The 23,041-nt window shown below is 43.4% G+C and overlaps 1 protein-coding gene across 1 annotated transcript in view; it reads left to right on the top strand.

Annotated features, from left to right (window-relative positions):
• Positions 1 to 6,104: 6,104 nt before the first annotated feature.
• Positions 6,105 to 23,041, top strand: part of SVEP1 (sushi, von Willebrand factor type A, EGF and pentraxin domain containing 1) — a 138,563-nt gene continuing 121,626 nt past the window's right edge. The window contains exon 1 of the mRNA XM_075137410.1: positions 6,105 to 6,623. Coding sequence (XP_074993511.1) covers positions 6,105 to 6,623 — 519 coding nt within the window. The remainder of the gene's footprint in view (positions 6,624 to 23,041) is intronic.

Below are 23,041 nucleotides of genomic sequence, written 5' to 3'. Positions count from 1 at the left end.
AGACCTTGCCTGTATCTTCTGTCCTGCCGCACCAGAGCTTTCAGAGCCTCCCATTTTCCTGTATTTGAACCTGCCTTTTATGATCAAAGAAGCCTTTCACGGTTTTCTCACAATTAATGTCTGCCTAGATCTTTACAAAAATCGTACAGCACATACTTTGGGTGTAGAATATGGCAAAATATACTCACTTTAGCGTGAATGTACTAAGCCAACGACAGACTGACTTTGTGCTTATGGACGAAGCACATTTCATGAACTCTCATGAGTTTAACTTAAAAGTATATTCAACATCTGCTGTACAGACAGAGATCAACAGATGTTTTGATTTTGCCTACCTTTTTTTTAATCTTGGAAGCTAGCCATATGATATTCTTAGTGTGTACTGGGCTTGTCCACAAATGAAGATGAAATTCCTATGACTAAACTTTGTCATTGTCTGAATACTGCGGAGCAATATGAATCTTGTTTTTCTTTTTTATAGCTTGAACTAATAACCCATAGCTTGGATCATTCAAATGCTTGTTTGCTCTGCTGAAGACTAAAACACCCAGACCTCTGCCTGAAAGAAGAAACTTTTGGCAGACTGACTCTTCTCCTCCTACGTAATAATCTTTTTCCAAAGTCATGTGGACAGACATTTTGCCCTCATTTAAGGGCCATGTACTCTTTTCAGTCTGTGTCAAAACTCCCAGAGGTGTCAATGGGATTTGCATGTATAAATCAAAACTGACTGCCCTCAACTTGTGTGTGTTTAAACAATTTATGTGGGAAATCTGAACTTCAAGTTCCTAGCCCTGAACCATTTTTCTTAAAATAGTTAAAGCCAGTGAATTATTGCTATTCAAAAGGATTGTAAAGTATCTATCCTAGCTTTTTAATGATAAAACAAGTGATAGTTTAAGAGATTAACCTCTTCTTTTTCTCCTTTTTGAGAGTACACTTATTTTTACAGAAAATTCATTTCCTCCATGTATGTTGCTTCATGTTCTGTTTAAGCCAAGGGCTGAGGCCTAAAATGTCCAAAAACACCCACGCAGTTTCTATGACTAAGATTTTGATTGCCTTTTTTTTAATTTTGATTGGTACCTCAGTACTGAATGTAAAATACATCCCGATCTCTCCTCCATGCTCCTTTCACTACTGCCACTAAAAAAATACTCGATAGTCAGAAACTGCTGAGGTAGCATGTTCCAGCTGTATCCTACTGTAGGGAGCTCCCAAGGGCAGACTCTGCTCTACAGCAAGACTGCAGTCCTGCCTGGTCTTTGTCATGTTTTGGGGGCAGTGAATGAAAAATGTAGGCGCTGTAGGCAGGTAAGGCGCTGGCAGCACTGGGAGGTGAAGGTTCCTAGGGGTGAGGAGAGAACTCGCATTCCAGGATTCAGGAGCTAGACCTGTTCTCTCTGCCCTTCCTCCCAAAAGGTACAAGAGGAAAAAGGAGGAAACAACTTCCCAAAGCCCCTTCTTCCTCTTCCTCCTCCTCTCCTAGAATAGCTCTGCTGCTTTCATTTAAACCATGAAGACTTTGGATGTCACCTACCAAGGACTGGCGCATCTCCCCTGATACCGCACTAATGGCTCCCCAGTGGCAGATTTCAGAGGTCATTTTCTGAGAATGCAAGTATTTCTCCTCTCGCTCTATAAATACTATTCCTGCAAGCTTTGCTCCTCATACAGAGTCTTAAACACCCTCAGCTGAAATACTGCCTGACATCTGCAAAGGGACATGGGCAGATTAGAGCAATCCTGTAGCCTGCCAATGGCTGAAATGGAAGAAAGAAGTCTGCCTCTGCTAGCTCCGTATTGTGTGAGGTTTCTCCAGATGGACGCTGTGTGCTTGAGGACAAAGAGAGGCTTAGAACAAGCTTGAGTAACATCAGGTTCTGATTTCTGTTCTTTAACTGTCATTTTATCTCTAGTTTAGATAAAATTTAGAATGCTGCAAGATTCCTGCAGAAGACTTAACGTTTCAGTTGTGGCTGTGTTTCCACTGTGGCACGAAGTCGCTAACAGAACATCTTTACTGTAAAAACAAAAATGACCTGCATTCCTCCAAAAATTGTAGGGTATGTGATACTGCGGCGTTGTCTCTGCAGGCACAAATACTGTGTGGGTTGAGTACAAGGATGTATTCTGTCCAGCTGTATTTGGGGGAACACGAAGGGGGAGGAATATAATGCTTTTCTTCTCCATATTTGGAAAGATGCTTGGCCATGTTTCATTGAGTAATTCAACCAAAAAGCTATTTGGCTAAAGGACAGCAATCCTCAGACTGTTTGTTTGCAGAAGGGTTTTTAACCGGGGTAAAGATTTCCCTTTTGTTTAGTAAGCAGGGTGGTGTTAAATGACCATACGATCTTGCGGGGAGACAGTAAAGAATTACCGGAATTCATGAAGTCTGTGGATTTTAACAAGACAATTAAAGAGATATAGGAATGTGATTGTAAAAGCAGTTGAAGTGCTGCTCTTAAGCTTTCCTTTTCAGGACCAGTCAGCCCTCTTCTGTCACATGACAAAGGCAGTTTATTCACAAGATCTAGTGTTTTTTGTTACCTGCTGTTTTGTAATGGAATAGAGTCACAGTCCAGCACCACCTTCTTGTGCACGTTGTCATCAGAAGCCACATGAAACCTGCATTTTCTGTTCAAGTAGTGAAGCCCAGGGCAGATATTTTGACCTTCAGGGACGCTTAAAGTGGGAAAAACTCCTTCTGCTCTCCACTTCCCCATCTGCTACAGATCAGTATGAACCAAAGCACAAATAATATGCATGAATACAACAGGGAAAAGACCATCAAAAGCAGAGGGCTTAAGCGCATCAACATGGAAAGGATTTGTAAAGAGCTGGCAGGCAGGCTTGGAGAAGGCAATTTCATTACAACAGAGATTTCCCCTGGAAATGGTGCTTTCAGAAAAGCTTAGTGAACATGAAGTGAACAGAATGCTTGCTGCTTCCACACACACACACACGACCTCCTCCACCATCTGCAAGATGACTTTTTCCTTTGCAAGCACAACCCAATGGATAAAAAACCTTCCTGAGGATTTCATAGGCTGAATCCAAGCTTTTTAAGTTTCAGTTTATTCCAGAAATTATTCTACAGTTTTCTCAAATCACATCGGGAACACACTGGAATATTTGATGCCCTCACTCTTCCCCTCATACCGTTAGATCGTGTTTATTACAGATGCTGATGCTAACTTCTTGTAGTATCTTGTATCTTATTTAGCAACTCCTCTCTGCACAACTAGATTAAATGCCAATGATTTTCAAGAGACTTACCTGTGTTATAGACAAGGGCGAATATACGAGGAGAGTTATTCACTACTCACAGGTCACTGATTCTTTTTGAAGTCTTTTGCACGTTAGTTATCCATGGATTGAAAGGAAATATCCCCTCACCACTTCAATTTTCCTGGATTTTGCTTTACATCAGTACGATGCTAGGGTCTCAGTCTTACATCCACAGTCAGAGCTTAGCTATTCATCTATTTATTCCTGTTCTACTGTGAACTCCCTGTGTGACAAATATATTTACATCTTGAATTGATGACTTCACTCTGCTGCCCTTACACACACAAACACAGCTTTCTGTTGAACCAGTGAGAGCTTCTGTGCAGCATGACTGCAGGGCCTGCGTGACCTAGGAGAATACGCATTTTCACAAACTGTGCATGTATCATGGACTAATTTATAGTTGCCCTGTTATTTTTTGCATTCGCTATTCTGACGAGATCGCTAATATTGAAATTAACTGCTGTGTTCTCACAGTTAGTCATACCTGATTGCGGACTCCCACGCTGGCAGTACAGGAGGTGCATATGAAAACTGGCCATTGACATAAATTGTTCTTCCTTTGCTAAAAATGTTTCCAATTCTTCCTCCTTTCCTTTGCTTCTGAGTCCTAAAATGTGTAGCATTTATAAATCTAAATCTGGTGTTATAAAAACATGGGAAAACAAGGGAACTGACAGTTAGCTTTCCAACAAACTAAACCAGCCTAGAGAAAATTACTTGTTATGACCTGAACACTCAGGAGTAACAGCAGCATGTTGTAGCTGCAATGATCCACTGAGGTGGGAGCACCTTGCAGAAACCAGGCATTTCCTCCCTTTCCACTTCCTCTTCTTGGCTATACTTTTCTGTTCTTTCATTCTGGTCTGTGCAAAGACTGACATGATCTCTAGCCCTGTACAACGTACATGAAGAGCATTTTAAGGTACGGTAGTCGTGTTACTCAGATCACAGTGAATGCAATTGCGGCATGATTTCTTTAATCCTCCAAAGACCAATGGTGCACATCAACTTGCTGAGGATTTCGGTGGTTGTAGCAACCTTCAGCTACCCCTTTCAAGACAAAAAGGTTGCCTGTTACTACAGTGGAGAAGCAAAGTAGCCCAAGCGTGACATTGCAGCCTTTATTTCACTGTCACATGAGCAGAAACAGCTCATGTGACAGTACCAAAACAGTACCAAACAGTACCAAAACTACTCTGCACATATGCCTCCATAAGAGTGCCTGATTGCTATCTTCTCTTCAAGCACTAAGTGGCAAAAGTATACCTAAGAAACAGATTTTTGTGAAGCGCTTAGACTACTACATAAATGTAAAAACATGTTGGAACCATATATCAAATGCACCATTTCCCTAATTAAATAATATCTTTTGTCACTTAGTCTCTTGTCATTTGCAGTGGATTTGAGTATTACTGGAAAGTCGAAGGGACAGTATTGGATCAATTTTCCACCAGCTGACACCCCAGTGAAGAAAGAGTAAATAATTCAATTAAATGTAAATGTGGCGTTTGACTTGCAAATACACCAATATACCTGTGTATTCCATGGCACTGTGAAATTTCAACATAAGTAAACTAAAGCAGAGAGGAGGACTAGAAAATGACTAAAGGAAGGAAAAATACCAATGAAAGGCAAAGAGTTGCAATCCACAGGTTTACATGGCTAATCTATCCCAAAGGAATTTTGCTGAGACTGAATTACTCCTGGAAATGGAGTTGATTAGCTAGAAAACTGTTTAATACTAAACAGTGGCTAAATGAACCCAAGTTATTGCCTCATAACAGTCTAGAGAATTAAATCTGTACAGAGGTTGGTTGAAGGGGGAGTGGGTTCTGAACTTGGGCAAGGACATCTCTTTGGGAGTGTTTCTGTCTCCCAAAGTGATTCACAGAGAGCAAGGGAACCTTTCCAAGCAATGGCTTGTAATCTCACACTTGGCTACCAGGAATTTTTCCTAACAAGCACAGAAGATCATTGTCACTGTTGGTACATCCATGTATATATGTATTTACATACACCTGTAGAAGTATGTATGCAAGTGCTGTCCCTGCCTTTCATGCACATACCCTTGTGCACACTCACCCCATATAACCAGATACCTCGCCATCATTTCAGTGAGACGCTCATCGCTAAGGTATTGCTACATCTTCAAACTTGGAAAACTGAGTCCACCGGCGGATATAGTGCCCCCTCGAACAAGGGAGGGAAACTATGACAGAACCAAGAGCGGGACGAGAGCGTACCCCTGTCAAACCTTCCAGCCGCAAGCGCACCCTCCCCGCAAAACAAAGGGCTAAATTAACCACGATTAATTCAGCACGTGTCAGTGCTAGCCCTCGCTCCGTCACTGCGAGCAGCAGCTCCAGCTCCCGCGGCGGGGGAGCGGAAAAGGCGCTCCTCGCTTTTGGGTTTTTTTCCGCCTTTCTCCCCATCTCCGGAGCCCGGCAGCGCGCCGCTGCGGCTCGGCGCGTTTCCAGTGACCGCCGCCCCCCCTCGCCAGCCGTGTGGGACCCATCGGGGCGGGACGGGGAGGGAGCGCGGCGAGGGGGGGTGGCTCGTTACCGAAAGGCGAGAGGCCGGGGGGGGGGGGAGCAGCCGAGAGGGGGGCGTGCGAGGGGCAGCGCCTCAGCCGCGGGGGAGGCCCGCGGGGGGATTAAAGAGCGCGGATACCTGCGGGGGCCGGCGGGGAGGCAGGCAGGCAGGCAGGCAGGCCGCCCCTCCGAGGAGAGAGGAGGTGGGGCGTCAGGGGTCGACCAGCCGCTCTCCTCCCGCGGCTGCCGGCGTCTCCCCGCGTCCGCCGCCCCGCGATGTGGCCCCTGGTGGCTCTCTGCTGCTGGTGGGGGCTGTCGCTGTCGTTGTCGCCCTCGGCGCCGCAGGGCCGGCCGGGCGGCCCGCCGGGCGCCCTCACCCGCGCCCCCACCTTCGCCTCGCCGGCCCTGGCGGCGCCGCCGCTGCCCGACACGACGGAGAGCAAAGTGGAGAAGCTGGGCCGCGCCTTCAAGCGCCAGGTGCGGCGGCTGCGGGCGCGCAGCGGGCGGCTGGAGCTGGTCTTCCTGGTGGACGAGTCGTCGAGCGTGGGGCCGGCCAACTTCCTCAGCGAGCTGCGCTTCGTCAAGAAGCTGCTCTCCGACTTCCCCGTGGTGCCCGCCGCCACGCGCGTCGCCATCGTCACCTTCTCCTCGCGCAGCAACGTGGTGCCACGCGTGGACTACATCTCGCGGCGGCGGCCGCAGCAGCACAAGTGCGCCCTGCTGGGACGGGAGATCCCCGCCATCGCCTACCGCGGCGGCGGCACCTACACGAAGGGCGCCTTCCAGCAGGCGGCGGTGAGCCGGGCGCCGCGGGCGGGAGGACGGGGGGTGGCGCCGTGCTGTGCGGTGGGCTGGGGTGCGCGGCCGTGGGCTGAGGGGTGCGGTGAGGGGTGCGGTTGGTGTGTGGTGAGGGGCGCAGTGGTGCCGTGAGGCGTGTGGTGGTTCCGTGAGGTGTGTGGTGAGGTGCGTGTGGTGGTGAGGTGTGCGGTGGTTCCGTGAGGTGAGTGGTGAGGTGCGTGTGGTGGTGAGGTGTGCGGTGGTTCCGTGAGGTGTGTGGTGAGGTGCGTGTGGTGGTGAGGTGTGTGGTGGTGCCGTGAGGTGTGTGGTGAGGTGAGGTGTGCGGTGGTGCCATGAGGTGTGTGGTGAGGTGAGATGTGTGGTGGTGCCGTGAGGTGTGTGGTGAGGCGAGGTGTGTGGTGGTGCCGTGAGGTGTGTGGTGAGGGGCGCGGTGGTGTATGAGGTGCGTGTGGTGGTGCTGTGTGTGGTGGTGCCGTGAGGTGTGTGGTGAGGGGCGCGGTGGTGCCGTGAGGTGTGTGGTGGTGCTGTGTGTGGTGGTGCCGTGAGGTGTGTGGTGAGGGGCGCGGTGGTGCGTGAGGTGCGTGTGGTGGTGAGGTGCGGTGCGCTGCGGTGCGGTGCGCGCTACGGCAAGTTCTCGGCAGTGAGGGGAGGTGCGGCGAGGCGTGCGGCGCAGTAGTGCATGGGGTGGTGAGGCGTGATGGCGGTGTGCTGTGGGAGTGTGGGTCTGCGTGCCCTGCGAGGGTGTTCCGTGTCAAGGGGTGTAGGGCTGTAAGGTGGGATGTGGAACGGTGTGGTGTGGGACGCAGAACAGTCTGGTCAGAGCAACTAGTCACCATCTTCCCGTGCTGTTTGCCTCTGCGGCTCCCATGTTTTCTGCTGCCCTTGCAAACAAATGTGTGAAATTCACTCTTTGAAGGAGCATGGAGCCAATGTCCCGATTTCAGAAGTGATCTATGTGAGTCAAGTCTGGCATCTGAAACATCTGCCTTGTTTCTTGGCAGCGGGGCTTGGGTGCCTGATGGCTGTCAGCAGTCAGAGATTACTGTCGCCAGGTGACTATTTTAATTGCTGATGACTGACAAAGGTGCCCTTAAGCTGTGTGTGCTATACCAATAAACAGAATCATGTCCAGGAATGTTTCCAGACACTGGAACATGATCATCTGTGGTGTTAAGTTGTTATACAGTCCCATGGCACAAATTTCGTCTAGGCAGCTCCTGGTCCTGCGTTGGCACTTGAGCATGCTGGGGAGGTTTCGCAGGAGATGGCTCATGGACAGCCAGTCTACTCTGGAAGCTTTTTACGAGCCCAGACTGGACTGCTCCTTGCCATTTGGCCTCTGTGTGCAGGAGCATTCCCAAAGCAAATCTATTTTTCTGTTATTTTTATGTCTCATTTCTGGTAGTGTCCAGTAGCTGAGCATTGGGTGTACTTGTGTTGAAACATCTTACGTGCTCTCATTTGGGGTTGATGAATGAGTCTGCAAGAGGTGCATCAGTGCTGGGCATACGAAATTTGCAAAGATTTCTCTCTTCTTCACATTTGGCCCGTTGTCTAATGTGCTCAGAGTTGCACATGGAAAACCTGCTTTAGGAAAACACATCCCTATGTTAGATCTTCCACTGTGAAGTCAGGTTTCAATATAGATCCATCCCAGGGGCGCTGTGTGAAAAAGTTAGTGATAGGAGTTAAAAATAACCATTACAAACAAAACATAAGCTTAAGAAATACCATCTGTTTTCTTGATATGGAGTCTTGACTAATCATATCTTCGAAATGGAATAAATAAAAATTCCCTTCAGAAACCTACAATTTAGTTTTATGAGCCCAGCTAAACCTTGTGGCTACAGCAGCATCACTGTCATTTTACACTGTGGTCTCATAACAATGTGGGAAGAAAAATATTCGTATGGTGGCAGGGGGAATTGCGATAGAATGACAAGGTTAAATTTCGGGCTGTTTGCTGGCTCTTGGTTAAAGATACTGTACTGTGGTTTTGTTCAGTACGTCTTCTTCATGTGAGACAAATTACAGCTTCAGGGAATACTCTCCTTTCTAGGGACTCTTCAGAAAATGACTGTTCCAAGTTTAAAATACTCCTATTGGAGTAAATCTAGAGTATTTTAAGTGTAACAAAATTGTTGTTCCCTCTGGACTCTTACACTGCTATCCTTTGTTTTTAACTGTCTTTTGGTACAACGGTAGTTACTTCTTCTTTTCACTTTCCTAAAATGTCTCTTTTTTCTTCTCACACTTCAGTGTGGGGTTTCTTCTGCTTCTGACCAGAATTCTCTGCTTCTTTTCCAAAACCAAAAGTGTCTGCAAAGCATGACAAACTCCCCAAAATAGTGTCAGTTATGTGTCGTAGTAACAGAAAATGAAGGAGAGGAAAGTGCGTTGTTAGAATAATCCCAGCACTTAAGTCGTCGTGCAGCAGTCTTTATTGGTAGGGCTCAAAGTGATTAATTCAAGTCTGTGACAGTTCTACGGAAACTATGGAGGCAGAGAGATAAGTTAATTCTGCAAGGTCATCAGGCCAGCCAGTGGCTGACCTGGGAACATCAGTGAACAGGAGCAAGATTTATTTAGGAGTTACTGTCTCAGAACCTGTGACAGCAAAACCATTCACTTAACATCATCCTAAAAGCTACTTGGTTTGACAAGCTGTTGCACATCCATGTCATGTCCACCTTCTTTGAAACAATAAGAGAGTTCTCCTTGGCACTGCAGTTTTGCATCCCCTCCAAAGGTGCTTCTCAGAGAGCTTTATTGCGGAGCTTCTGTGTTTTGTCAAAGCTGTCCATGCTTACCTTTGCCACATGGACCATTTTGACATTCCTACACAGCAGATTGAAGATAAATTCTGTGAGGTAGACAGAAATATGAAGGATGTACTACAAGAGACAGTGGCAAGAGAGAGCACCCTGATGAGGAAGGCTGAACTACCAATGTTCAGTTTTGCAACCCTGTTTGGGATTTCATGCCACACTTGAGCTAGCAAGTGCTCATGCTCAGCAGTCTTTCTTTTAAGGTACATGTAAGCAGTCTAAGAAAGGGGAAGAAACTAAGCTCGCTCATTCAGAACTCTTTGGCTTCAGTTTTTCATAGTGAGTCGGTGGGACAGCACAAACTACATGCAGTTTATATTAAGCAGATTGCTTATTGCATTATGGAAAGCTGCAGAGAGAGCTGCTGTGGCAGCGAGGAAGAACTGAAGCAGAACTGAAGAAAGTACAAACTGGTGTGAGCAACTGTTGCTGCTGCTGATTAAGGAATGCATCTAGAGCCCAAAGAGTGAAGTGCTGAATTTCCCAGCTGTAGGCACCTAGATTGGAGCTTCTGATCCTGAGAGAGAACCTCTGCTAACAGCACCCATTGCCCCTCGTATGAGGGATTTGCATTTGTTGCCAGATCGTTGTGAAATAGAAACGAGGACTCATTGTACAGTGGTGGAAGTTTAATGGTATGTTCTTGTCTTAGCACCCAAGAATCACAGTTACACATGTGCCAGCATTGATGTGCCATCTTTATTGATGGACAGTTTAAACATCCTGAAGCTGCACTGATTGTTGTGGGCTAAAAAAGATGAAAATACAAATTATTTAAACTACTCCATTTGGCAGCCTTTTGACAAAATAGTAATAGCTGCTTCTAAGAAGGCAGGCTTGTTTCTATCTTCCAGTGGAAGTAAAATGGGAAGTATTTCTCTTCAAAACTGAACTTGGAAGTTGTAGGTGTGCACTGCTCTTGAGCTAAGTCAGAGGTAGCACACAGCCAACCTTAAACAGACAAGTCAATTGTTCTAAATGACTTGGCAAAGTAGTAGCTGAGGGAGGCTTTGGGAGTCGCTCTCTGTTATTGTAATAATTGTTGCATTAAAAAGCTGGGCATTTTGTTTTTGTAATTCATCTTCACTCCATTGAAGTCAGTGGTGTATGTAAGTGGAAGGTCTGTCACAGCACTGTCACAGAATTCTGTCACAGAATCAGGTGACATATTTTCTGAATATCTGGTCTTTAAAATCTGGCTTTTGTATCTAACCTGATTTTGAGGGAGCATGATGAATGGCCATCCAGCATGTCAAACTCAGTGTTCTGTTGTCCAATTAACAAACATGAAAAAACTGGCCCTCAAAAGAATGTAAGCACATATCAATTTAGGATAAACAGTTCTAATGCTTATTTAATGCTTGTTTAAATAAGTAATGGTGGCTTTGTTTCTTCTGTATGTCAAAAGCACGAAAGTACAAGATGCAGCATTGTTACCTGCTAGGATAATTGGCTTTTAATTTCAATGCATTTTCAGATTCAGAATCTCTTTTTGAAATTGAAACAAAAAAATAGTTGAAGCAAGGGAAATTGAAAATTTTTTCTTAGCATGTAAGTGGTTTCAATTTTTTTATTTAAAAAAGTAGTACTCTTTCACTGAGAAGATGAGCATTTAGAGTCATTTATGTTGTCTGATAATCAGGAATGTGTGTATGGATTTTTATTCCTATGACCTGCAAAATCAGCAGCTAATAATGAGAGAGCAGCAGATTCTAGCCTATCTTGTGTTCATTGTGCTCTAAATATCTGATGATGGCTTAGGTCAGTTAGAGCTAACTGACTAGTTTACAGCAGTGGGCCCCTCTAAGTTCTGATACGGCCTTGGACTCTGTATTAAAGATTATAGTGAAAAAAACTGAAGTCAGCTTGGTTTACCTCTGTGGTCACCTTTGAAATTGCAGAGCTGGTAGTTAGCGATTACTGAGCAAATTGAGAATGGAGTTCCTGTCAGCTCTAAATCACCACTTTTAATCCGCGTAGTATTTGTGAAAAGTACTTGTCCTGCATACTGCAGTCTTGCGTAGGATTTGCTCACAAGATTAATCCAGCAGGGTCAGAGGCAAGATACACATCTGCACATTGTTCATTGTCTTGAGACCTAACCTGAAACGGGGCTATCTTAAGAAGTTATTAAGTAATTCATTTTTTCTCTGGCTCTTTGGCTGGGACAGGCAAAAAGTGCTCTGTTTAGCATCATATATGGGACCGAGCAGAGTTAAGATTTTCTTTGGTTGAAAACGTATTCTTTGGAAATTGGTCTGTTTGTGCTCCCGAAATTGTATCCTGCATTTTGGTCTAAGCAGAAGTGTGTGATTTGGCAGCCTGGTATTTAGCAGATTGGCCATTTATTATCTTCCCTTTAACTTAAGTGTAATTTGTTTCGAAAATGCTAAAATACGTGCCTTACAAGAAGCACTGAAGGATACTGCTATGTACCCTTTTGCCTCGTCAGTTCCACGAGGCAAACTGAGTTAATCAGTGTGGGGTATAGAAGAGAGAGAGCCTGGCTTCAGGCACAGGCTGAAGTGCCTCGTCCTGGGAGTCTGTACCCCAGTAGAGACCACTTGTAGGGTCGTCACCATGTGCAGCGCCTCTGCATGGCAGTTCTGCGTTAGGTGTGCTGAAGCCCTTTATTCCCGTGTCTCCCTCTCCATTGAGTATGTAGAAACCTGCAGATGCACAGATACGCTGCCTGACTGTAGACCCTGAATTAAACACCTGCTTCCTCTCCCCTGTTCTCCATGTTTTTCCTTTTCCAGTATCCCTGGAAGCAATACGCTTGGTAGTTCTGATCAAAAACAGGCATCTTTTTAAAGAATTGTTTTTCATGGCTTGAAAGAGTCACTTGTCAGTTCTGTTTAACACTTCGGACTGCGTGCCCTCGCAACCACAGTTTTTTTACCTTTGAGTATACTCCAACAATATGTTCATACTAGTACTAGGGATAAGTTGCAACAATGCAAAATGTTGTATGAAAATAATTGTTATAGGGAATGGTTTACAATATTTTCATGCAAAGTTTATGGCTTACTAAAACCTGGCTTGAAGGCATTCAAGTTACCATCTATGCTTATTCTTTTGCACAACTCCTGGCCAAGTAGTTTGCTCATGCAACTTGGTTGCTCTGAGAATGGCAAATCAGCCCACAAAAGAACCTAAAGTTACACTCTTTTTGTTCCTTAATTTTTGAGATGCTCATTATGGCATATTGTTTATTGCTTGTTGCAATTGCTGAGTTTGATCAGCGGTATTCAAAGGTGTTTGTGGTTCTAGACAGCAGAAGGAGGAACTTTGAAGACATACTAGATTTAATCTAAATCGTGGTCTCCATGAAAATCTTGAAGTTCCATGAAGAGTGCATCGGGTTTTATTAGTTTCCAGTTGACTGGCTCTGTTCTCTGAATGTCCTTCATGAAGTTTTAAGACTGAAATGGTCATTATCATAGAATCATAGAATCATCAAGGTTGGAAAAGACCTTTAAGATCATCGCGTCCAACCATCAACCCAGCACCACCATGCCCACTAAACCATGTCTCTAAGCGCCTCATCTACACGTCTTTTAAATACTGCCAGGGATGGTGACTCAACCACGTCCCTGGGCAGCCTGTTCCAAGGCCTGACCACTCTTTCAGTAAAGAAATTTCTCCTAATGTCCAATCTAAACCTCCCTTGGCACAACTTGAGGCCTTTTCCTCTTGTCCTATCACTTGTTACATGGGAGAAGAGACCGACACCCACCTCGCTACAACCTCCTTTCAGGTAGTTGTAGAGCGCAATGAGGTCTCCCCTCAGCCTCCTCTTCTCCAGGCTAAACAGTCCCAGTTCCCTCAGCCGCTCCTCATAAGACTTGTGCTCCAGGCCCTTCACCAGCTTCGTTGCCCTCCTCTGCACACGCTCCAGCACCTCCATGTCCTTCTTGTAGTGAGGGGCCCAAAACTGAACACAGGATTCGAGGTGCAGCCTCACCAGTGCCCAGTACAGGGGCACGATCACCTCCCTGCTCCTGCTGGCCACACTATTTCTGATACAGGCCAGGAGGCTGTTGGCCTTCTTGGCCACCTGGGCACACTGCCGGCTCATGTTCAGCCGGCTGTCAACCAGCACCCCCAGGTCCTTTTCCTCTGGGCAGCTTTCCAGCCACTCTTCCCCAAGCCTGTAGCGTTGCATGGGGTTGTTGTGACCCAAGTGCAGGACCCGGCACTTGGCCTTGTTGAACCTCATACAGTTGGCCTCGGCCCATCGATCCAGCCTGTCCAGGTCCCTCTGCAGAGCCTTCCTACCCTCAAGCAGATCAACACTCCCGCCCAGCTTGGTGTCGTCTGCAAACTTACTGAGGGAGCACTCCATCCCCTCATCCAGATCATTGATAAAGATACTGAACAAGACCAGCCCCAAAACTGAGCCCTGGGGAACACCGCTCGTGACCGGCCGCCAACTGGATTTAACTCCGTTGACCACAACTCTCTGGGTTCGGCTGCCCAGCCAGTTTTTTACCCAGCGAAGAGTGTACCTGTCTAAGCCGTGAGCCACCAGCTTCTCTAGGAGAATGCTGTGGGAGACAGTGTCAAAGGCCTTCCTGAAGTCCAGACAGACCACATCCACAGCCTTTCCCTCATCCACTAATTATGGGTATGCTGTTTGATCCGTATAACTTGTGTAACTGCACAGAGTGCTTTATGACTTCCACCTGTAAAGAATACCTGTTGGTGATGCTGTGTACGATACAGTGATGAGCTGGCATTTTCTGACTTTCCCATCTGCTTTGAATGCCACGTGTGCATTGCGGGCTTTCAGAAGCCGAGAGACTGTTACGGTGTTCAAGAGAGATCCCAAGGAACTGTGCAAATGGCCAATATATTTTAGTAATGGCGTGGATTTTACTGAGGTTTTGGGAATTAGTCATCTGAAGTCTGCTTTTCATTTTTATTAAAGGCCCTTTCATTTTGATCCATGGTAATGTATTTTACCATTGGTAATGGTAATGTATTTTAGCCTTGTTGATGTTCTCGAGCTGTTGCTATATACTAAGCATAAAAAGACAAGGACAAAGAACTATAACTTTCTGGAGAAAAGGGGGCAACCATAGGAGAACATAGTCCTTTCAGGACGAAGAAGAGTGTTCTGTGTCCCTCTTTGCTAGGTTGGTCACTACCAGCAAGGAAACTTGTACTACTGGGTAGTTGTTCCTTGTGTTGCCGTTATGTACCTATCTCAGCCTGTTTCCTTGGGCTGCAGGAAGCTGGGCTAATCCTAAGCCTTACAAGGTCATATCATTAGAGCACATCTGACATTTTCATAACTTCTAGCTCTGAGAGCTGAGATCATGTGTCTGCCTGAAAGTATCTGCACTGCACAGTGTACAGCAGCCTCCCTGACCTGTGTTCTGTCAACCAACCATGTGTGAAGTAAGGAGGAGAGGAGGTTTGGGGGTGCAAAGAGAGAGAGGTGTGCCCGCATCCACTGTGTTGCGTATCTGCCAAGACAGGCATCCCTTAGAAGGCACAGTCTTTATTTACAGCATAGTACCACGAAGTCTTTAGCCATTTCCCAGTGTAATATACAGAGGCAGAGGAAAAGTGAGAAACATGAGGCATTGCTGCAGGAATTAACACAAATCTCGCTGATACAATAGCAGAACTAACAGCACAATGAATGAAACCTTTCATTACTATGGGATCTGGGTGATGTTTTCATAAATTTTTCAGGAATAGAGATTACTTTTCCTGAGAAAACCATTTTTTGTCCTCTTGTCTCAGAGCCTTTGCTGGAGGGGTCTGACCGTAAGTACCTTCTGATCCCCAGTCCTTTAGAGTTAGCACGTTCACAGAGGGATCAGTCTTACCATGTGCTTTGCTCCAGAGATACAAAGACAAACCAGAACAGCTACCGAGCAATTTGTTCCGAGAGTAGGAGATAAATTCCAGGCATTAAAATTTTGAAGAAGTCAGGACAGAAGAAATTGTTTTATTTTTAATTCATTTCCTAAACTTACAAGAGGCCTTTCCAGCAAAATACATCGTATTTAGCAGTATTTCCTGACACGAACCTCAGCATTAATATTCTGTATGTAATGTATTTTGCATGTTCTATGACACATTTTTAGCCTTTGTCCTCCAGTGCCACTTGTTACTGGAATTTGAAAGTTAGATTTTGCAGGTGAGACACTATGTTTGTGGTGCTCAGAATTTTCTGACTGTCCTAGGTGCAGAAATTAAAAGCACTGTTGCCTTTAGCAACAGGTAGGCTCTTTGGATGACCAGGACCCTCTTCTGATCTTTGAGCCTACTTACTTCTTTATGATGTTAACACAATTCAGAACAAAGCTCCTGTTAAAATTGTGACGTTCCGTCTGGTTCAGGGACTCTCTGGTAACCTCAGGCAGGAAGATGAAGAACCTCCTTGAATCTGACAGGCAGCCTGTAAAAAGCTTTAGCATTCAGAGCTGTGGTGCTCTGCTGAGCATATGCAGTATAAACAATGAAGCAAGGAGTCCAGTTGTCTGTCTTGTTTCTCTCCCAAACACTCCCTCACACCCAGTTGGGCTGGGAGAGCTCTTATCAGTGATAATTCTGTGTTCATGTTACGCAATTCTAACAGTCCTGAAGCAAAAGAAGATATTCGGAAGATAATTGAGCAGTGACAGCTGGCAGTAGATGGGCCAGGTCATGAATTGTGTTTGTCCTTTTGGAATTAATTACTCTATTCGGCTTTTTTTCCTGCTTTTTAAAATTAATGAATGTTTAAAAGAAACACAAAAGAAACAAATATTTGGCAGATGCACTAGTCAATAGTGGTGTGAATACTTGGTCTGAAAATACATGAAGATTAATTACGTATTCGGTAAAATATTTTTGAGTTCCTTTTTTATTACTAGCAAAAGACCAGAGCAGTACTAGAGAAATCAAGTAACATCTTGGTTATATTAATGATGGAAGTTGCTCACACACAAAGCAAGCTAGGATTTTTTGTTTTTCAAATCAAACTGAGATCACAGAATCATAGAATAGCTTGGGTTGGAAGGGAGCTTTAAAGGTCATCTAGTCCAACCCCCTGCCATGGGCAGGGACATCTTCAACTAGATCAGGTTGCTCAGAGCCCCGTCCAACCTGACCTTCAGTGTTTCCAGGGATGGGGCATCTACCACCTCTCTGGGCAACCTGTTTCAGTAAGATGGTATTCTGAATACAGCACACAGCATAGCAGCATATAAAGCCTCCAGCAACTTTTCGAAGTTCTGATAAACTTCTTGTTAAAAGGTTGTACAGCACCAAGAACTGAGGAAATTGCTATGAACATAACATGCCTTGTCTTTTAATGTCCCGTTTAGAAGACCTCAGAATTATAGAAGATGAAGGATATGTATTTTAGTTGTTTCCTGGAAACAAGGTGCATTCTGTTTGTTCTAATTCAGAGCTCAGAACTGCAAGCCACCCAATTTCAAGTCACCAGATCCAACAGTCCTAGCACTTGTGTGGAACAAGTGTGTAGGTCAAAATTCTATGTAGTAGCTCCTGTCATTGCAAAGGCAGTGGTGGTTTTGGGTTTGGATTTTTTTTTTGGATGGTGGAGGGAAGAAACAGTCTTTATGCAATGTGAAGATGATTGTCGTAGACTTGGAGTGCATAGCTTTGCTCTCTGAGGTAAGAATGGTTTACTCATTTTTTAAACTGTACAAAATGCATGAAATGGCACTTTTAAATTATGCAATGGTACTTGAAGAGTTGAAAATGTAACACAGGCATTACAGGCAGAACCTATGCTATACAAAGAGGGAAAAAGGTCATGTTAATAATAAATGCTAACAACTGGAAGTCAAATATATTCCTCTCATATCACAAAACCACAGAATCACTGAATTGTTGTGGTTGGAAGGGACCCTTGGAGACCATCTAGTCCAACTGCCCTGCTCAAAGTGGGGTCTACAAGATCAGGTTGCTCAGGACTGTGTCTGGTTGGGTTTTGAATATCTTCAGGGATGGAGATCCCACAACCTCTCTGGGAAACCTGTTTCAATGGTTGATCACTCTTTTAGTAAAAATGCTTCCTCTGTTTAAGTGGAATTTCCTGTATTTCAGTTTGTGCCTCTTGCTTCATGCTACCAAGTAGAAGAGTCTGGATCCATCTTCTTTACTCCGCCCTTCATTAAGTATTTATATACATGGATAAGAGGACCTCAAGCCTTCTTTCCTCCAGGCTGAACAACACTAGATCTGTCGGTCTTTTCTCAGATGACATGTCCCTCTATTTCCTGGCCATGAGCATGCCTGGCTTTTTCACCTGTGTGCTTTGATCCAGATCCAAGTTGTGAGACTTACTCAGGTCATACCTGCCAGTTACTCTAGAGATGTTTGGAAGGTAAGTGTTGTGGCTAAGCAAAAAAAAAAAAATTAGTTAGGATTCTTGCACTTTGTTATTGACAAGAGATTGGAAATTTCATTCTCAGTTATGCAAAAAACACATGTAGGTTGGAAAAGGATAAAAGACAAATGGAAGATGACTACATGCAGAGAGGGTGACACTGTGGAAAGAAAAGATGAGGATTGAAGATAGAGCGGATGAGAAGGATAGGAAAAATGAAAAGATATATGCATAAATTAAGGACATGATTTTGATGACCCACCCATTGTTGCATAAATTAATCATGAGAAAATAATTGGTAGATTATTTAACTGAAATGAAAATACAATACAAGTAATACAAGAATAGACCAGCATGAAATCACTGTATTTTAAATAACCTTTTTTTTTTCTTTTTTTTTAAATTTCTTTTCCGTTGTTATCTTCAACAGCCTATTACTTGTAGCACTATTTAAATATCCAGATAGATATATCTTTTCCCTGCATTATGAGTGCAGTTCCTGCTAGGGCAATATTCAAGGAAAGCTTTTCTATTAGTTAATATAGAATATAGAATATAGAATTAGTTAATTCTTCTACATAGGTAACAGCTCATTCTCTAGAGCTTGTGTAGCAGTGTAGAAGAAAGTGGTGAAAGGTAACAATTGGAAACCAAAACCTCTTAACTGTGGAATATCTTTTAGTTCCTCTCCTGAAAAGGGCAATGAAAGCTAAAGAGGGGATAAGATTTGTCTGAGTGGAGCAGTGAAAGTAGCAGTGTTCAGTGACCAAAAGAAAAGGTGGTGAAATCAGAACTTGCTGTTTTAGAGAGGGGGCAGAGGAGGTATAGCCAGCTCTTTTATGTAAAGGAATAACAATATTTGTATCATGATTAAGGGGAATAGTATTTGTCACCCCCTAGCTTTGCCTTGGTCTTGTGAGATGACCAACTTCCTCAGGATTGCTCAGGATTCAGTGATAAGGTGCCTCAACTCTACCAGAAGCTATGATTGATCCCAGTACTGATTTTTTTTTCTTTCCAGAATATTTATTTACATAAAATTTCCTGCCAGATTTGGACTTCTTTACCTGCAGGAAGGATGAAAGCAAAGGAACCTTGAAACAAAGGCTGAGCTTCGCAAAAAGATTTAGCATTGCCATTTCCCTGTGTGAATGACATGCAGATCTGCTTTCGAAGCCATCCGTGAGAAATTAAGACATTAAGTTTTAATATTCTGCTGAATACATAGGTAAAATCTATGCAGTGTTTTTTGTAATAAAGTATAATTTATTCATTTTAATATAAGTTTAGTAGTGATTATGTTCTATTATATATAGTTATATTAATTCTGTAATATCATAAAATGGGAATTATTTCTTTTATAGTGAACAAGTGACCCTCTGGGAAAAAGAATCATCTCGTTCTATTCAGAATTCACCCCATGGTGTGTAGGTTTTATGTAATTCTGAGGGTGAAAACAAATTCAGTGTAAGTGGTCTACTGGTATAGCAGAGCTGAATGGCTCTTTAATGAAGGGCTTTCTGTTTCGCTTCTGAGGTGCAGTGATGGTTCTTCCCAATGTATAACAAAAAACATTCCCTTTGTAGCCCTTAAGTAGTGTATTCCCTACAAGGTATACAAGGAGCAGTATAATTTTTGTGATGAATGCTTGGATAATGTTATTTTGAAAGCTAGGTTCCAACTTAAACCTTTTAAGGCAAGCTTCTCCTGGCAAGGATCCTGGGGCTGTCTGATGTTATTTAAGGCTTAGTTTGTAAAGTTAGACAAATTAACCCATTTCAGTTTGTTTCCCAGACAGATATATTAATAGCCAATTCTGTACGGTCAAAATCTTCTTTAAAAGCAAAAGACACTTACTAAGGCCAGAGATCAAGCCCAAGATCAAATGTTTACGGTTTAGGTGCAGAACATATAATCGAGGCAGTAACAAAGAACCTTTGATGACATCATTGCTGTGGCTGTCAGATGGCTGTAGAAGTCTTCGGTGCTACTCATCCCCTGATTCTATATTACAAACTTTATATTAATATTAAAAACACAGAAGTTAGAGATTTAGCTGTTTTTGTGACTGTACTGATAGGATTTCATTTTGCCTTACAGTGGTGAAATTCTAGAGGAAGATTTTGTACGACAACTTTTTGTTGCACAAGACTTCACTTTTTAATTCTAAGGACTGTTATTGGCACAAAAAAAATGGCGAGTCTGCCAGATATTTGTACACACTAAACAGAGACTGAATACAATACAGATGGTAACAACTTTTTGCTAATGTGAAAAGAATGTTTTATTTAAGATCTGGAAGGATTACTGAAACTGACTGATCTATCATTCCTGTGAAAGAAGTGTGGACAAGAAAATAGGTACTAAAACGGTCAAAGATTAGGTGTTTCTAGTGGCCCCATGCATTTCTTTGCAATCATCAGGAGCATTAATTGTTTTGTTTTGTTTGTACTTACCCCTCATTATTAATTTATAGTAGTGACCAAATGGGCTGTGTTCTCAATTAAACAGGTCATTCAGCACCTTATTTTGAGTTATGGCTGGTGCTTAGTTTCATTTGATGGTAAAATCAGAAGCAGATGTGGATATTCGTACCAAAGAAACAGGCCCTCAGGATCCTTTTAACTTCCGAGTACTGTTTAGTGGGCTTTTAAGCTTTATTTATTGAAGAACCTGAAATTTATAAAAGAACTGCAGAGCCTTGTCATGGAAAAAAGTCATCTTTATGTAGATACAGTCCATGAAGTTGATGGGGACTGGTTAAATACATGGAACCACCTGTGTGTGTGCTTACAAGTTTAGGCATTAAGTAAAAAGACATTTTAAAATATATGAAATTTCTGCTGGGAGAAAAATGGCTTTCAAAACAACTTTCTGAAGAGGGAAGGAGAGAGGTATCTCGGAATAGGGGAATGTGATCAGGGTTAAAGGAAACAAAAATGATGTGAAATACCACACAAATATTGGAGAGAAGAGGCGGAGCAATGCAGACTTGGATTGTCAGCAGCTCTGTATGGTGGCCTGTCCCTTATGTCATTGTGCTTTCAAAGAAAGAAACAAAACACTAAGTGGACCACCAGGCATATACAGATGATGTAAAAATAGACTTATGTCTTTTTTGTTTTCCCCCCTCAAATGTTGAATATTTCTTTCTTTCCTGTTCTTTTCCTCTGCTGTTATACAGCAGGGATTCTTTGTCTAGAGTTACAGCTGCAACACATGAGGGCCAAGCTGTTCAGTGGCTTTGTTTTGTTTTGATTTCTAGGGGCATTATGTAGCAATCCTGTCTGTTCGTCTGTCTGTTTCTCTACTCAGATCCACTGGTGCCTCAATATTCAAGTTTGTCAGGTAGCAGGAAGACAGCTTTGTGCTCTCTTACCTGTGAGCTCAATTTGTGTCTGTGTGTGACAGAAGTGCTGCCCCAAAGAGGAGGTTGCCCTTTCAGATGCAGAGGACAGAAAAGCTGTTTGGCTGCTTGCCTTATCTCAGGGTCATGTAGCTAAGGGATATTTGCCCCTCAAAAATGGTCTTTTCCTGATGCTTCCTGCTTACTCTAACCAACGACCCATATTTTTTAAGAGGGCTTGGTAAGCTATTGTTCATGGGACCTACAGCCAGGGAACCTTTCCTGATCGCACGGAAAGGCATGGAGGGTTTGTGTACTCTGCACAGAAGTTTCAGAGGGCATTGGTGGCAGTCTGGTTTTGTAAAGCAGAGATCCTTGCTAATTTACTAATCAGACTTAAATAGTCCTTTCTGAGATCTGTGTTGTCCTGGCAAGACTACTAGGGGTCAAGCTAGTTTGTCATTGGCCATGCAGACATGTCCCTGTATTTAGGGAAAATACAGAAGTTTGATTGTTACCTATTATGAGTATCACTTGCTGAAAAACTAGGGCAATGTGTAATGCTGTCCACTACCTTTATCTGCAAAGTTTGTGCAGCTTTGTGCTACGCACAGAGGGAAACAGTGCTGAAAGGATATTATTGAAATTGCAAAGCCAAATCCTGCCAGAATTAAGCTTTGTTCCCCCTTTTGTACGTGTTATGACATAATCACGAGTTGCAATCATATTCTGCAAGCTGCGTGCAGGTGGGATCTTCAGAGAATTGCACTGGCAATCTCCATTATGTCTCTTAACCCTGTGCAAGTTGTGGTTTCTTCCTCAGTTACACAAGTTCCACAACTCAGATGTATTTGGGGCCTGTTTTTCCACCTTTATTTTAAATGTGATTTGCAGATTGAAAGTTCCTTCTGCAAAGCTCAGAGATGCTATGGTTGCAAAAAACAAATAAGTATGGGTGGAACATATGTTTTTCCTCATCTTGTTTTTTGAAATAAAAGCTATTTTCACTGAAACAGCTTGAGGCAGACATCCTGAGTGGAAAATTTCAGCCTGAATACTTAAGTTGGATAGAAGTTGAAGTTGCTTACATTCTATTTTAAAATAGCACAGATAACGCTGAAGATGTTAATTATATATATTAATCATAAATAGCTACCCTTTCTGCCTGCAATGCCACTTGTCTTAGAGCATCCATTTCAGAATGCATTTTGAAATGAGGCATTTGTATTTTTTTCCTACTATTTGTCTTCATATATTGTCTTTTGCCTTGTCTTTATCTTCCTGATTCTTTTCATTCTAGTTTTCCACTTCATTCTGGTTTTTCACTTCGTTCTGGGTTTCCACTTATGGCTTAAGCAACATGAGGAACAATAGGTTTGGTTTATGAAGGATATTTGTGTTTGCAAGAGAATTTGATTTCACTCCCTTTGGGTTTTGCATACAAGTAGTAATGAAATAAAGCCCAACAGCAACACATTGCTTGGCAGTGTTTCAGACCACAGTGCCAATGGTCTGTGCTTTGATTTATCGTGTGTGCTTGTTTTTGTTTAGTATCTACCTGAAACCAATGAATTGCCAAAGCAAAATCAAATTGTCCTGAAATGTGGCCTGGATTACTGAGAAAGATTATAAAATCTCTGCAGATTCTTTGGACTGGCCTAACTTGTAAGCTTTTGATTGAGCTGAAAGCCAAACAATTTATAAGTCTTACTTTAAGATTTTGTAATAAAACCACTCAACGCAGTTCATCTCTGGTTTTGGAATTTGTGTTTGTTAAGGGTGGCTTAAATACGTTTACTACTCATCATACAATGACAGGTCTGTCAAATGTGGTCTGTTGTATTGATTATAGCATGGTACAATCTATTACTGAAATAAACAT

The sequence above is a fragment of the Calonectris borealis genome, chromosome Z, assembly GCF_964195595.1.
Source record: "Calonectris borealis chromosome Z, bCalBor7.hap1.2, whole genome shotgun sequence".
NCBI lineage: Eukaryota > Metazoa > Chordata > Aves > Procellariiformes > Procellariidae > Calonectris > Calonectris borealis.
The sequence above is the reverse complement of the archived record's forward strand: the minus strand, read 5'-3'. Positions and strand labels throughout refer to the sequence as shown.